Raw genomic sequence first — 15,911 nt, 5'->3', positions numbered from 1 at the left:
GGAAATCACACAGTAGGCGGCTGGATGGCTCAGCAGTCAGATAGCACAAGGGAGCTTCATATGTTCAAAAACGTTTTACTTTCAAACACAGAAAGTATAGATGAATATGATAAAATGGGCTGAAAACACAGAACACAACTAGTGTAGGACATTTTCCTCACAGCAGTGGCATTTGCAAAATAAAATAAAAAAGACTTGAAAACGTAACATATAACCAAATGTTATTTAATATTTTAAAAAGTAACACAATCCAAAATGGATATTTCACACAACACTACATAAACAACATGAACACAATATTACCATATGGAGGGACTTTCAAATATAGACTTACAAAAATCCCTGTCCTTTTTTTCCTTTTAAGTTATACTAAGCATGACAAGTTATCATCATTTACAATATGGTACACTGACACAATAAAAACCATGTCACAAATGTGCTGTTATAAATCAGTTAACGTTAAGGGAAGACATTTCATGAACTGTAATTATTTCATATGAAATACTATACAATATAAACAGAACATCCAGCTTGGATGACCTTTACAGCAACCAGAGACCAAGTAATTTTAATTTTTTTTCAGTGCAAACACATTTATACAAGGCAGTCTTGGTTGCAAAACTCCCTTCTAGCATACAGTAAGTCCCACTTGCATTATTTAACTCATTTAAACCTAATGCAACAGTCACATTCAGTCACTCACAGAAAGTTACCTGCAGAATTATGATCCCTTTGAACATAAGTCTCTTGTTCATACAGAAGTTAGCATCTGTGTGAATTACTTGATGGGCCCTATTCAGATTTTTACGCTCACAGATAGGTGTCTGATTTATTTTAATTTCTATAAATAATCACTATAGCCAGCAGTCAGGGTATTATTTTGTATGGTTATGTAGTAGCATCAAGGGGTGTATGTGGGTATGTTTTTCACAGATTAAATTTTGTTTGCTTGAAGTTTCTTAGGCTACCTTTTATGACCCAGAACATCTCATAGAGGAGGCACTCTGGTGAGTTTATGAAGTGTTTATGTGTCATATACTTAGTACAATGGCAGGTTGAAAATATGACATACAAAGGCTTAGTACTTCACTGTGTCCTGAGAACCATTCTGCTGCTAGACCAGTTCCCATCTGCCACTAATTAGGCAGTCAAACACAAATTGCACTCTCCCTCCAACAATCAACTTTTCCTGTATAGTATACATAGGATTCAGCAATGGCTGTTACTGTGTTTAATTAAATTCTGGAGGCATAAACATTGACTCTTCTTACCAGTCATATGATTATGGAGCAACCATTGTATTCATACTTATTCTCCATATAAAATCTAACAGATTTAACCATGGAAGACCATGGGAAGGTGACCCATTTAGTCTACAGCCATGCTACATAGTAGATATCTCTACCTCAATCCCCACAAGTATGAGTGGGGATGGACCATGTCCAGCTTTCTATCACGAACCTGACATCTAAGTCCCCATTCCTTGATAAGCCAAGGCAGATAGCACTATTGCGAGTGAAAAGCCTGGTGTGCCACAGATCATCTATCTTCTCTCCCATTATCTATCTTGCACTGTATTTACCAAATATACATCACAGAAACACTTCTATGCACTCTCTCTGTTCAGCTGATCTGGGATAATTTTTCTGCCATGTTAATGTACCTGTACCAGTCAAGATGAAACACTAGTAAAAGAAAAATTAAAAAACAACCAAACCCTCAAATACTAAACTTTGAAAGAGTGAGGCTTAGCTTTTTCTGCTACTTTCATTTAAATTCAGCATGATTTTGCACCAATAGAAGTAGATTTAGAAGGACAGTACCTAACACCATCATGTCATATCTCACTAAACCTATTGTCCAAATCCAGTGATAGCACCTAGTTTGTGAATATGCAGCAACGCAAGCTCAAAGGCCATCTGTGTGTGCTCTCAATGGTGCCATGATAGTCACCTGTTAGGCAAAAGGAGGATGCCTAGATTGTCTCATGTGCAGAAAAGAATATGGTACTTTGGAAGTGCTGCAGGCAGTACAAACCAAATAATCTGGATTGGTACAAGTATCAGCAATGTCAGGGCTGGAAGTGGGCATTTTAAAAAGTGGCTGACAATATGAATTGGAAGGATTTCTATGAAATAACAATGCCTTTCTGGAAGAATAGGAAGGAGTGTAAACTGCAGAAGACTTTAATATACTGAATGTCTCAATCTGACATTAGGAAAAGCCCTGTGTAAAGTATGTTGTTTTTTTAAAAAAAGTTTTCCTGGTTCTTTTCACTAGTGAGAACAGTTGCGTTGCTCGAAGCTAAGCATGATGGAACCACAGTAAGAGCCACTGCAAAATTGTTTCTCTTATTTAATTGCTTCCAATAGTTAACTTCATGAAATTGTGAGATCCTCAAGCAAAAGGCACAATATTAGTGCAACATATTACAGCTCTATCATGAACTGTTGTTTATACCAAAAATTACTCCCTTTGCAGAAAGGGAAAAGTAGCTGGCACTTCCCCTGACTGACAGCTATTGCTGGTGATGTACTGAGGGCAAGAATGCTTTATAATCATGCAGCTGTTTCATAGTATTCTGCTTCTTGCCATTTGAAGCTGCAAGCATTCCATGTGTTCATGACAACACAATACAAGTGGAATTTACTATATCTGACTCTGGAGTCAGCATTTTCTGAATCTCTACAAAGAGAGACTGAAAAATGCACCAAGTGAAATCTCAGAACTTCAGAATTGTTCTCCATAGGACTATCAGTGGTTAGGTCCCATGCACTGTTTCTGATCTCCTGTCTTTCCCACTCCTCCTGTGCTAGGAGAAGCAGGAAAAATGTGCATAATTCACTAAAGAAGGCTTTTCTTGGTGCAAAATCTAGATTATTCTGCTGCAGGATATGGATTTTTCAGGCACAAGATAATCATGGCCATAGGTATGGTAAAGCCAGTAGTATTTTAATCAATTAAAAAGTTTCTTACAACCAAACATAATTGGTTTCATATGGTCTCCCAATTCTGTTTCTCATTTCCATAGGAGTGATGATGGCATAGCTAATTGTAAATAGAATATAGTGTAAAATATATCTAATACTTCTATAAAAATTACAGCATGAGGGCGCAGGTGCCATTCAATGCTCTTCATCATCCCCTTAATATGCTTCTGCAATTAGCTTCTTAACTGCTCCTCATTTTTTTTTAAAAAAACCCTCTAAATATCTAAAGGAAGGAAAACTTCTACATCTTATTTGGTGATTCTGTCAATGCTACCACTTACAGAATTTCATGCTATTAATTTGAGTGTGACAAAGACTGGACTTCATAGTAATCAGTCCCCAAGATGCACAAGATTGAGGGAAAAAGGAGCGTATCACACCAGTGGCTCATTTTCAGGTAGATAACATAAATATTTGAGCTAAACTCTGGCATGATATGTTGCCGTAAGTGAAGGCAGAATAGGGCCCAAAGTGTGTAAATGGAGGCAGTTAAAATGCCTGGTGTGTCTTCTGCTAAGCCCCAAACTGCCAATCATATTCCGTATACTGTATATATTAACAGGCTTCTAAATTACAAGCAACACTTGACTTTCTGTCTGGTAGAAACTTCAGCAGAAATGGAAAGACAAAGGACAATTACAACCCCCCTCCTGGTTATCTAAAAGATTCTATGACCTTTGTATAAAACCTCATACTACTAAAGCCAAAAGCCAATTGAATACAGTAACAGGAAATCATGGCAATGAAAAATGACTTCGTATGCAAGCACCGACACACAAGAGAACATCATGGCCTTTTTCTTCATAACGTTTTCAAAGTTGCTCCTAATAATATCCTTTTAAAAACGTGTTGCTGCATTTCATCAAATTCATGGAGGTAGTTATATGTGTAAAAAAAGTTTTACCATAAAAGTAACATGTTGTATTATAATAATACATATCAAGTGTGCAAAATGCCGACAGATTTGTGTTGACCCTTTAAAGTTGAACACAATATAGAGATTCAACGCATTCTGGTTTTGTAAACCTTTCAGTTGATAGGTTATTAGAATGATAGATGATAACCATGTAATTAATACAAGGTTATCATGATTTCATCACATGATAACAGTGACAGAAAAACTCAAGCTCCATTTCTCTGGGTCAGAGATGAGAAAATGTAGTTTTGTAGCCAACTCCCAGAATACCCTAGAGCAAGCATAGCTACTTGCTGTGCTGCTTGTGGACACTTAGGATTGTGGTCAATAACAAAAACCCTTTGCCATATCTGCTGTGGGTGTATATTTAAAATCTCATAATGGGCTTCTCCTATGCTTCTTTTTAAAACTTCTGTTTATATTACATGCTTCAAGAATCACATTACTATTAACAAAATGTAAAACATATTTATGGCCAATAGATATGTCAACATTAACAGGACCTTTTTAAAGCTTGTCTTTGGGAACCTTTCCATGGCAAGGTGAGAGATAATTTATTGTATAACATTGGAATGATGTATTTCATATAACTGTTTCTATATCAAATATAATGATTTTAATAAAAGAGCAGTATTTCCCATACATGGCAATACCTTCCTCATTCACATTTTAATACTGTATTTTAATTTTTGCTTTCACCTATAATTTCAGATATCATTTCAGCAATTTTATTTAGAGAACTGGTAAGTAGCATAAATATCACAGCATGAATCAGATTTATAAAAACCATAGCTACTGTCCTTTTACAGCAATTTTCTCCCTGAAACCTAATGGCTGGAGTCTGGAAGTATTAAATACTCCCATAATTACATATGTAAGTAGTAAGATTGGTCAGGCAATTTATTTCTAGACTATTATGGCATAGCTTGAAAGGCAGCAGGCCAAATGACTAACCAAAGAAGCAGCATAATAATCTCCATTATATGCACTGAGTCCTAACTTGTGCTCACAACAAACGGAATGTGTATATGGTAATTAAGAAAGCATCTAGACCTGCTCCTTTAGTGACTGAACTAGACATAAAGGTTGCAACTCAAATCTTAATAGAACTCAAGCTCAATGTGCACAACAGGATTACATGTGTAGATTGCTCCCCAACACTTAAGGGAAGAAAATAGCGCCTGCTTGTTCAGAATGTCAATACACATGTCTTGAGTCCCTGCACATGTACCAGAGCCCCTGCATTTCAAAGGAATAACCTATTCACGTGTAAAAGAAACCAAACCAATTGTGCCCAGCATTTATAAAGCTATTTCAGAAATACCTGAAAGCTGTTTAAATTGGTTTAAGATAAGAGTGTGCACCTTCAGAAAGAAGACAACACAGAATACAAGTGAAGCTTGAAAAGGTTATACAAATTGTCACCAATACCTGATGAAAATACTGTATTTAATGGTATGCTTATCATATCACCTGGATGTCAACAAAAGACAGATAGTGTAAATGTCAATGCATACAGCAATTTACACTGCTTCTGATATTTCTTATTGTATTCATATTTCAACTTGTATCACCACTATGTTTGTTTGAAAACAAATTTTCTGCAATATGGGATTGCATAAAAAACTGACAACAGAATTTGGCCCTTCATACTTTTCAAGTTTGCTCTTGAAATCGTGGGTCTCTCTAAACATTAATCTAGAATAATTTTATTAATAATAAATTACTTTGGATTAGCAGTTTCAGGACATAGACATTAGATATAATAAACCTGTAGATACAGAATTTCTGCTATCAACTTTGTGAGAATTATCAAAGAGATAAAGTAGTGTTTTTTATTGAACTACCTTTGTTGATGAAAAACTTAGCAAGCTTTTTGTACATGAATTTGTTTATAGTCTTCTCTCAGATCACAAATAATCTTTCTGTTAACAATATTTCCGGACAATTTTAATTTGAATTCATATTGTTGTTTTTTAAACTAAGTATTTCCATACAGTGCTGACTCACAAAGAAATGTAATTAAATAAAAGGCCTGAAGTTTATTAGTCTCTACATCTGTTCGCTAGTTTCAATAGCCTAATTTAGGCACTCTAAACGCTACATAAAATAGAAATATAATATGTCCTTCCATAGAAAGAAATCAACTCTTCAGGCCATTATTCATCATTTGTATCACAAAGAGCTTTTCTGTTCTTTATTCAAACAAATTATTTTGATATTAATAATAATTTGGAGTAACAGCTGGAGTGATACATTAAAGTGACTACCTAACTTGAGCTACAGTGACAAAAAAACTGTTTGTAACCTTTTCTATCACTTAGTGATGTCCATCCCTCAATCAAAGTTAGGCTTTACCTTCCTCACCATCAAAAGCTTACATCCCTGCTTGCAACTAGGGGAAATTAAAAACTATGTTTTAAGTAACATCTCATACATTAAAAAAAAGGTAAAAATAGATAATATTTCCATTATCTCCCACCTTTTCCCACATCTTTAAAACATGATCTCTTTTGACTTACTTTTGCTATGGATTCTTGCAAGATCATGTCATGAAGACTCACAGTGAAAATGACAGATGTATAAATAATTCACAGGTAGAGCTGAGGTCTTTCCTATTCTCATTTGGCATTGTTTCCCCTCAAGGTGACCCTTAACTGTTTGATTTCAATAAAGGCTCAGCTTATAAAGGAAAAAAATCAACTCTGTGGCAAATAGTTTAATCAGTGGTAGGGGACATCACATATCTGTGGCATTTTTAAATGAAGTTGGCAACTGCATGACATTGAAAATGCAGATTACACTTACAGTGTCTAGACTTTCATATATGTGCTCAGTTACGATTAAGTGAAGCAAAAGTGTACATATTATCCCTACTGCTATTCTGTTGCTACAGAGCTGCAAAATGTGAAAAGCAATACCTTGAAATAAAGATTTTTTGTTGCCCCTAGCCTATGTAGTAGCACAGTTTACGCAGATAAAAAAACCTGTGCAGTTGAGATGCCCGTTTATTTTTCCCTCCCAAAGACGTAAACATAGGTCCCAGTGTCGTAAACTTTACTGTATAGGATGAGACAGATGATCTGAGGCAGAAGCATTATCAAACACTTGTAACAGATGCTTGCAGGCAATTAGCAGGTTTCTGCAATTTTTCAGTTTCACTTGTTGGAGGGTCAGCAGTTGCTCGAAAGCTGAACATTGGACCTGCCCCACCATGTGCAGGACTGAGGGCTGGATTCTGGCGTCTGTTGCTTTCAACAATGCTTGAAGTGTTGGAAGCTAAGCTCTCACGAGTACTAAAGAGAGAGAAAAACAAATACATATACACATTAAGTACATGCCAGAAGAAAAAGAGAATGGAAAGCTATATAAATTATTTTCTCCACATGAACATAATGATTCTATCAACAGAACCACCTTAGTATAACAAATTAAATTAACAAATATCTGTCTCACAGACTGTAAATTCCATTCATGTGCTAAAAAAGTACAGTATTGGATTGAGTCCCAAGTGAAAAGATTAACAATTCGGAACTGAATCTCAGGTTCTCATTATGTCTTGTGATTTTTTTAAATGAAAGGCTTTTGTTCTTATGCACTTAAAAATAGGTTTCAAAGTATGTAAACAATGTCACACCATCAGAAGGAACTCAAAACTCACCCAAGAAATAGAATTCACTGCTTTGTGAATTCACACCTTGCTCATTCCTCAGCATCAACAGAACTAAAATATATAAAATAAATAAATACACAGTATTTATTTAATGGGCATTATTCTGGTTGCAGGACCCAACATTTTTTGGTGTAGACATCTACTCTGCTGACTGTATTCTTTTGATTTGGCACAGAATATAGACATTTGGACACTAGTCTCCTTTTTTAAAAAAAGCACACACTAGTGCTCATTATTATTAAGAATTAACATTAATACTTAAAGTACTCAGAACTGAAGAAGCCTTTTATGCTGAGCCCATGTTAGAATGTGAATGTGTCATTTGTCATTCAAGCAAGGCAATCAATAAATTCATACTGCAGGTGAAATGTAGCACCCTTGCATTCCAGACTGTTGCACTCAAGAACAGGGTCACCCTGGATCAGATGCATGGTTGGCATGACTGATCTAAGATATGAGAATTACTGTTGAATCACAGGCTCTGCTGAACACAAGCACTTATTCCTCCTTACAAAGCACAAGACACATTTCAGGATAGACTTGAAAACTGTTTAAAATTTTGGAAATGAAAACAGTGACTGAAACTGTATCTTGTCTACCAATATACAGTCAACCCTTGACTTAACAAACGGCCCTAGTTACGAACATTTCGACTTACGAACCACTCTCATAGAAAAATATAGCCTCGACCTGTGAACTTGGATTTGAGTTACGAACAAAAAAACACGTGGGAGGCAGGGAAAGCACGAAATTTGGATTTTCAGTTAACCGTTGGCCAGCAAAGAGGGTGCCTATCTGCTTCCCCGCACTTCCCAGCGTTTAGAGAGTGGTTTAGGAGACAGTCTTCAGACTGCCTGGTACTGTCTGTTATTGCCTGGACTGTATTTTTATTTTTTGGCTATTTTTGGATTTTTGTCTGAAAGGTGCTTGGTTTTTCCCAAAAGGTGCTTGTCTTGGCTGAGAAGGCGCTTTTCAAGGTGTTCTGTTGAAAAGGTGTCTGTTCCTGCCTTCCTTCCCTCTTTTCTTTCCTTTTTTTAAACCTAAGTCATCTTAGGTTAAAAGGGGAAAAAAAGAAAAAATTCTGTCCCTAGTGGTAGGAATGGATTAACCGGCTTTGCATTAGTTCCTATGGGAACTAAGGCTTTAACTTACAAACCGCCCCTCGACCTAAGAACCAAAAACAGCCGGAACGGATTAATTGGTTTTCAATGCATTCCTATGGGAAATGTTGATTCGACTTACAACTTTTTGACTTACAAACTTCCTTCTGGAACGGATTAAGTTTGTAAGTCAAGGGTTGACTGTACTAGATACAGATCTTTATGTGTGTGTTCAAAATATGTATCTGAACGCGCAAGTGATGCTGGATAAAAGTGGATAGAAAAATATGTTTGGTTATATCTCACTGGAAGTTCCCTTGTTCACCCTATGCTAAATCATTTCAAGACAGCCAATTACTTTGTTACAAATGGATTTGCACCAGCAGTTTCCATTGATGCCATCATTCTGTAATGACAATTACAGGTTGATGGCAGTTAGTGTATCACATTACCCATGAGCAATAAAAGTCAGAATGAACACACCTAGCTTACTTTTCATCGAGTGTATACAGACCATATAACAACGGAGCTTCACAACAGCAGTATAACTTCTTTTGCTGGAAATGATGCTGATTATGCTGTAACCCAACCTAGAAAGTTTTGTACCCTCTAATCTCAGAACATAGCAACAATATGGGATTAACCTGGGACACTGGTATGAAACAGGTAAAATCCACTTCCCTCCAATGTCCCATGTTCTGTTGGCAGCATCAGCATTTTTACAATCACAGGCCAACTGCCTGCTGCATTCAAACAAGAACCAATTCTCAATGTATGTTTGTTACGTGAGCAAATGCTATCTCATATTATATTAGCAAGTGATATAAAAACCCCAAATTAACCTATGTGCAATACTTAAGTTTCCACCAAAATTAAGTATAATTTTTATTACAAATGCAAGCATACAAATATAACTGTACCTGTTAAGTGCAGTGTAGTATAAAAAAAGAAACTATAGCAAATTGCAATAGAAATATAAATTTATGTTCATAAATTTTTACATGTACATGTTAGTCTAATAGAAGAAATAGCACTTGATTCATTACAGGCTCAATTTGCTTGATCCTTCAAACTACGGCATGGACTCCATATATTCTATCTAATGCTTCCTTATTACTTCTTGTTTGGAACAAACCATGAAATACTTTGATGTGATGTTCAAATTAGGAGACTCGTGCCTGTGCTACAATCTAGGATCAGAAATCAATTTCAATTCATATGAAATCACTAACCATCATTTGCTCAGCCAATTCTGGTACACAAGACAGATCAAATAATTAGGGAGATTATGTATAAGTAGAGATGCAGTTTGCCAAGTCCATGAAAGAACATCTAAGCCACAGTCTTTTCACCTGGAATGCCTTCTCCACACATGCACTGGAAGTGTATCCATACAACGTGATATTCTGAAAATGTGCTCACCAAAAACGTTTAAAAAGATAAATAATCTACACTGAGACTTAGGAAACATCTTCTAAACTTGTTTGAGCTGGTGAAGAACAAGGAGAACTATGACTGCCAGAAGAGAGATAAAAAGGCACTTGTTTGAGATAATGAGGACAGGTTGGGAAGGAGAGATTGAGTTTAGATAAGAAAACTTTCAGAAAGGGAAGAAGGCCTGCCTCATACATTCCTAAAAAATATGAATAGCAAGTTTACTAAAAAAACATGAAGAAGCACTGATTGAGGCAGCTAAACAAAACCCTTCTCTGGGCATACACTGGAAAAAGTACCGTATTTGCCGGCGTACAAGACGACTTTTTGGCCCTGAAAAACATGCCTCCAAGTGGGGGGGGTCATCTTGTACGCCGGGTGCATGTCCAGCAAACCCTCCCTCTCTCCCAGCGAAGTCACTTACCTGGTAGTAAGACCGAGTAGAGCCCCCCCCCCTCCTAGCCTGGGAACTGCCTGACTCTAGCGCCGAACAGTTGACTGTCAGGAACAGCAGAGAGGCGGCAGCCATTCTGAGATGCGACCACATGGCTGCTGCCTCTTAAAATGGTTGCCGCCTCTCCAAAATGGCTGCTGCCTCTCTGCTTTTCCTTCTTCCAGCAAACCCTGGCTCCCTCCGAAAAGGAATCAAAAGGGGCAAAAGGAACTCTCCCCATGATGCAGCCAAAGCAGAATCACGCGTGCGGAAGAGGGGGTAGTCTTATACAGCAAGTATATAACAAACTCTACATTCTGAGTGGGAATGTTGGGGGGTGGTCTTATACGTCCAGTCGCCTTATACACAGGCAAATACGGTAGTCATTATCATTCAGAACTCTCTGCATGTTTACCTCACACCCTATGTGAAACAGTATAAGATGCAAGTTAGAACACTTTAATGTGTTACAGGCAATTTAGTTAATCAGACACAATAATACAACTCTCATCTTTGTCTGGTCCCTAAAAAAATTAGAAATTATGTACGGTATTATAATTTCAGGAATTTTCAAGAAACACAGCTCTGTGAGAAATGACCAAATGACAAAGGCAACAGTGAACCCTACAGAGAAAAACTAGCAGGAAGTGACCTTGGCAAAATAACCTAGTCCTCCAAGCTAACATAGTATATTACACTGAAGCTCACTTCTTCAGATGCATGGAATATAACCTCAGCTGAGAGAAATTTAAATAAAGCATGTCCATTGGGGCTATATTCCATTCATTTTCTGTGGCTGTGCAGGTTTTCCAAGACCACGCAGGCTTCTCCCAGAAAGCACTGAGGAATTCAGCTCCTCAACCCTACCTCCACAACTTAACTCATTGAGCTATCCAGCTAGACTAGCACAACTATCAATCCCCTTGGAAGTTTCTGAGGGAAATGCCCAAAATATGCTCAGGAAATTTAAGTGCTAGGTGGGATGTTAACTGAAACAACTATTATTGTTGATCAGATCTATAAACTGGAGACCACAGATTCAGGAGCAAGATGAGCCAGCACATGTTCCCCTAGTTAAAAAAAATACTGTAGTTTATATTTTTTCTTAATTCTGTATAATTCACCCAAAGGTAAGCAGTTACATGACCGCAGACCTAATGCTCTCAAAAGAAAATGCAAAATTTACAATCTACTAAGCTTGAGTATAGGGCATGATGCAAAAGTTGAAAAAGGATGAAAACAATCTTTCAAGTTCCCAAAAGATTGTTCAAAGCAAAACTAGGCTATTCTAATTAATAGCATATAAAATCCATTAAAAGGCAAAAAATGGTGTGTGCATTCTTTATTTGGGTTCACTTCTAGTGCAAAGCTACCCCTTTGCCTCTTACTGATGCTGCTCGACATTTATCACAATCAAAGACTGCTTATATATTGACTGGCCATGTTATTACTATGAGAACAGAACAAAAAACTAACTTTACATTTTAGGGGACCAACATTCCCTCTAACTTTCTGTCCAGCTGTGTGGGAGCTTCACTCCATGTGTATGGGGGTGGGCAGGGATTCATTTGAAATAGGATGTAAACAAGCCAGGTGCCTGTACACAACCCCGACAGGGCTTTGGGTAAGCAGGCGTGTGGGCAGCTTAGAAAGAAGATTGCAGGGGACTAAGGTTTTATGTGTAACATTGTTAAAAAATATAGCCTTCTCCTTACATCATGCACACAGCCACTGGATAAATTAGCTTCAGGGCATATGTAAACTGCAAACAATTATTATTAAAAAAGAGAAAGCAATTAGTGGATGCTAATCACTCAATGTTGATTCTGAATTATAAGATCACAGTAGCTTTTACTTTTTCAGTGTGATTTCACCACTGAAAGTACAAATGGCTGCCAAACTCTTTCCTCTTGTTCTTCTAGCTCCAAGACGTAAGACTGTCTGTGGCCTAGCAAAATTTCTGTTTAAGAGGATACACCTCAAACTTGGTGTCTCTTAGACCACAGAGGCTGAGCACAGATCAAATATTTGATCTGAAATCTCCATATAAGCCATCACATATGGCCAGGAAGTGCAAATTGCTTCTCCTCTTCCTCATTCAACCATGCTTGATTATGAATCCTATACAGCAGTGGTCCCCAACCTTTTTAACCGGGGTGGTGCTCGGGGGGCACTTGTGTGCTTGCGCGAAGGGGTGGGGGAGTGCTCATGTGGGTGCAGGCACATGTGCACATGCGCAAAGGGTGTGTGTGTGAGGGGAGTGTGTGCAAGGGTGAGGTTTGTCTCCACAGCCTGATCTGACTGAAGCCATGAACCGGCACCAGGCCGCGGACCGGGGGTTGGATACCTCTGCTATACACTGTCTACCCAGGTGTCTACTTTTGTGTGTTTACGTTCAGTGTTGCTTACTTCCAGGTAAATGTATATAGGACAAAGCACATGCAGCTTTAGTAACTTTAGTAACTTCAACTAAGTTGTAAGTTTTTCCCTCTGATCATTTTTAGTAGACTTCAGATTGATACTACCTAAGAGGACTCAGCTATTGTTAGTTTGGTTCTGTCTGATCATTGCAGAGGGGGTTGACAACAGGGGGCCTGGGCAAGACTGCCAACAGTTTAGGACCTCAATATCTGGCAGAACGCCTTCTCCCACCTCAATCTACCCGTATCACTCGTTCTAGCCAGGAGGGACGGCTGATGGGCCTAACGCCAAGGGAGGCCTGGAGAGAAAGAACAAGAAAGCAGGCCTTCTCAGCAGTGGCCCCTCTGCTCTGGAACAATCTCCCCCTAGAAATTTGTCTGGCTCCCTCACTGGGTGTTTTTAAGTGCCAACTTAAGACCTGGCTCTTCAGACAGGCCTTCCCTCCTGTCGATACCTAACTTATTTCACCATCCTCTAGTGTATTGATATCATTGTTTTGTTTTATTTTAATAAAGTTCTTAGCTGCCCAGAGTAGACTTCGGTCTAAATGGGAGTGATATAAATTAAAATAAATAAATAAATAAATAAAATGTTGCAAGAAAACAGCAGCACAGCTGTACAATACTTAACGGATATGATATTATAGGTATTGATAAATCAATTAAAGTCCTACCGTGGAGAATTGAACCCACTGTCAACTGTGATGCTGCTGCTGTCCATACTGTCCAGTCTAGCTGAATGTGTGGCTCGCTGGTTGTTGCTGTTTTCAGTTTCTTTTGGAGTGAGGAGAGTGAGATTTTTTTCAAACTTCCTTTGCAGGTCTCTTTCTTTTTCCCGCTCAAGAAGCCACTGCATCGTGCCCACATCATCCCGATTCTTTTCTTCTTCAGTGTTTTTATTTGTCCCTTCCTCAGAGTCATCATCATCAGACACATTGTAATAATCAAAGGCTGCTTCCTGGTTTCCAGATGTCTCTTGCTGTCTTTGCGATGCAGGCATGACTTGCGGAGCTGAGGTTACCATAGCTTGTTCAAGTTTGTCACATCTGCTTGGCAACGTGTCTGGAGGTGTCTTTTGATGAGCTTTTAATAGTGGCACACTAGGCTTGTGGAAACTGTTAACAGACAGAGTACTGTGAAGAGGCTTAAAAAGTGTGTCTTTGCTAAATATCTCTTTCCTCTTATCAAGGCTACTAGATTCTGTGTTATGATGCTGGACCAGTCGGCCATTTGCGATGACTTCAGAGGGTTGGCTTGTGGCAGTTGGTCCGCTGCTGTTGTTTGGCCCTTTTGGTGAATCCTCTTTGAGCGCTGCAGGTTCCCTGGCTATGTGCTGTGATTGCCTTTCTGAGGGAGATACTTTTTTAATACTATCGGTCAAAGTCACTGTATCATGGTCATCTTTATTCTTCCCCAAAGGTGAAGGAGCAGTAAGTACAGTTTCACTAGAAGTGTTACACTGAAAGTAATCATCAATGGCTGATTTTGTTGTACAGGAGTTGAGCTCACTATAAGGTGGCAAACTCTCTGCTGGCTTGCTTTGTTCCAGCAGGTTACAAGTGGGGGTTTCTGCACCGCCACCAGTTTTTTCAGGCTTCACTATATCCTTGTAGCTTGCAGATGAGATCAGAGCCCTTTGATGACTAAGTGACTGTGAAGGCCTTAAGGTGCTATCATCAATGTATGTTTGGCTGGCTGTTTGGTCATCTTGGCTGCAAGCTTCCACTAAATCTTCAGGTGTACCTAAAGAAGCAGCACCCAGAGGTCCTTTTGAATTATCCATTGATCGAGATCGTTCCTTGGCTTTATTAGACCTTTCATTTCTTGATCTCCGGTCCTGTGTATGGCTGTGGCTTCGGTGGACTTTAGAATGGGAACTTCCCCTTGAAGGTTCAGGAAAAGGCATCTCAGTTCTCCTTTTGGCTAGTTCACCAGATACATCCCATTCAGGTGTCATAGGAAAGTGAGATTCAAGGACGTTTGGACTACTGTGCATGATAAAGTTGTCCCTTTTATGTTCTATTATGAAGCAGCCTTCCCGTGGGGACCTTGTGAGGGGATCATAGAACTCATACTCTCTTTCACCTGGTACCTCCAAATGGGAGCCCTCTGATGGATCTCCTTTAGAGACCCGAGTTTTACTGTGTGACCGAGATTTTCCATGAGACTTCCTATGACTTCTACTCTTCTTGCTTCTTCCACTATGGTGAACTGAAGAGCCAGCCTTGCTTCTTTGAGCTTTTTCTTCTTCAAGTTTTTTCATTAGTGCAGTGTGCCTCATGACATTTTCTACAGTTAAATCTGGGTTTATACGCCTAATAATCTCCATCTCTACCTCCCTAGGTATAGTGGTAGGCGTATCTTCATCTCTCAAAGGCCATTCCTCTGGAGGAAACTGAGCAGAAAAATTTGCCAGCTGTTTCGTCTTATCCTTTTTGAAACTTAAACGAAACAATTTCAGCCCAAATTTTTTAGACTGCTTTTCTCCATCTTTAGGTTTTGTCAATGTCTCTGTTTTGTAAGAAAAATTTACAGTACTTTTACTTTTTTCAGTGGGCGGCACCTGGCACAAAGAAGGAGGGCAATAGGAGTCCTTGCAGTCTTTTGCTGATTTTCTCTGTAGTGTGGAAGCATGCATGCTGTGCATGTCTTCTCTGCAGCAATGGCAAGAGTCGCAGTGGTTTTTGGGTAATGTTCGGTCCCTGACACAGCCAGAGGTGGAAGGAGTTATAGTTCCTTGCTGTGGAGAGGTACACTGAGACCTGTCAGGTATCCTTTCATCAAGATGGTACCATTTACTGTTAGTTCTTATAAGAGATGGTGTTATAAAGTATGTTTGTGGGGTCACAATGAAGTAGCCATCTGGAGTTGGGTATATTTTCCTCTCTCGTACAAGCATGTTTAAAGTATGGCGAAGGATTTCAGGACTTGGAGTTGGAACACCT

At 38.6% G+C, this 15,911-nt stretch overlaps 1 protein-coding gene across 4 annotated transcripts in view; it reads right to left on the bottom strand.

The window, feature by feature from the left end:
• Positions 1-209: 209 nt before the first annotated feature.
• Positions 210-15,911, bottom strand: part of STOX2 (storkhead box 2) — a 121,607-nt gene continuing 105,905 nt past the window's right edge. For all 4 annotated transcript variants that reach the window (XM_073001403.2, XM_078393899.1, XM_020802823.3 and 1 more), the window contains 2 exons: positions 13,641-15,909; positions 210-7,202 (listed from right to left, as the gene is read on the bottom strand). In XM_073001403.2, coding sequence (XP_072857504.2) covers positions 7,007-7,202; positions 13,641-15,909 — 2,465 coding nt within the window. In that variant the 3' untranslated portion in view covers positions 210-7,006. The remainder of the gene's footprint in view (positions 7,203-13,640; positions 15,910-15,911) is intronic.

Source organism: Pogona vitticeps, chromosome 5 (genome assembly GCF_051106095.1).
Source record: "Pogona vitticeps strain Pit_001003342236 chromosome 5, PviZW2.1, whole genome shotgun sequence".
Taxonomy (NCBI): domain Eukaryota; kingdom Metazoa; phylum Chordata; class Lepidosauria; order Squamata; family Agamidae; genus Pogona; species Pogona vitticeps.
This window is presented reverse-complemented; position numbering and strand designations above follow the sequence as displayed.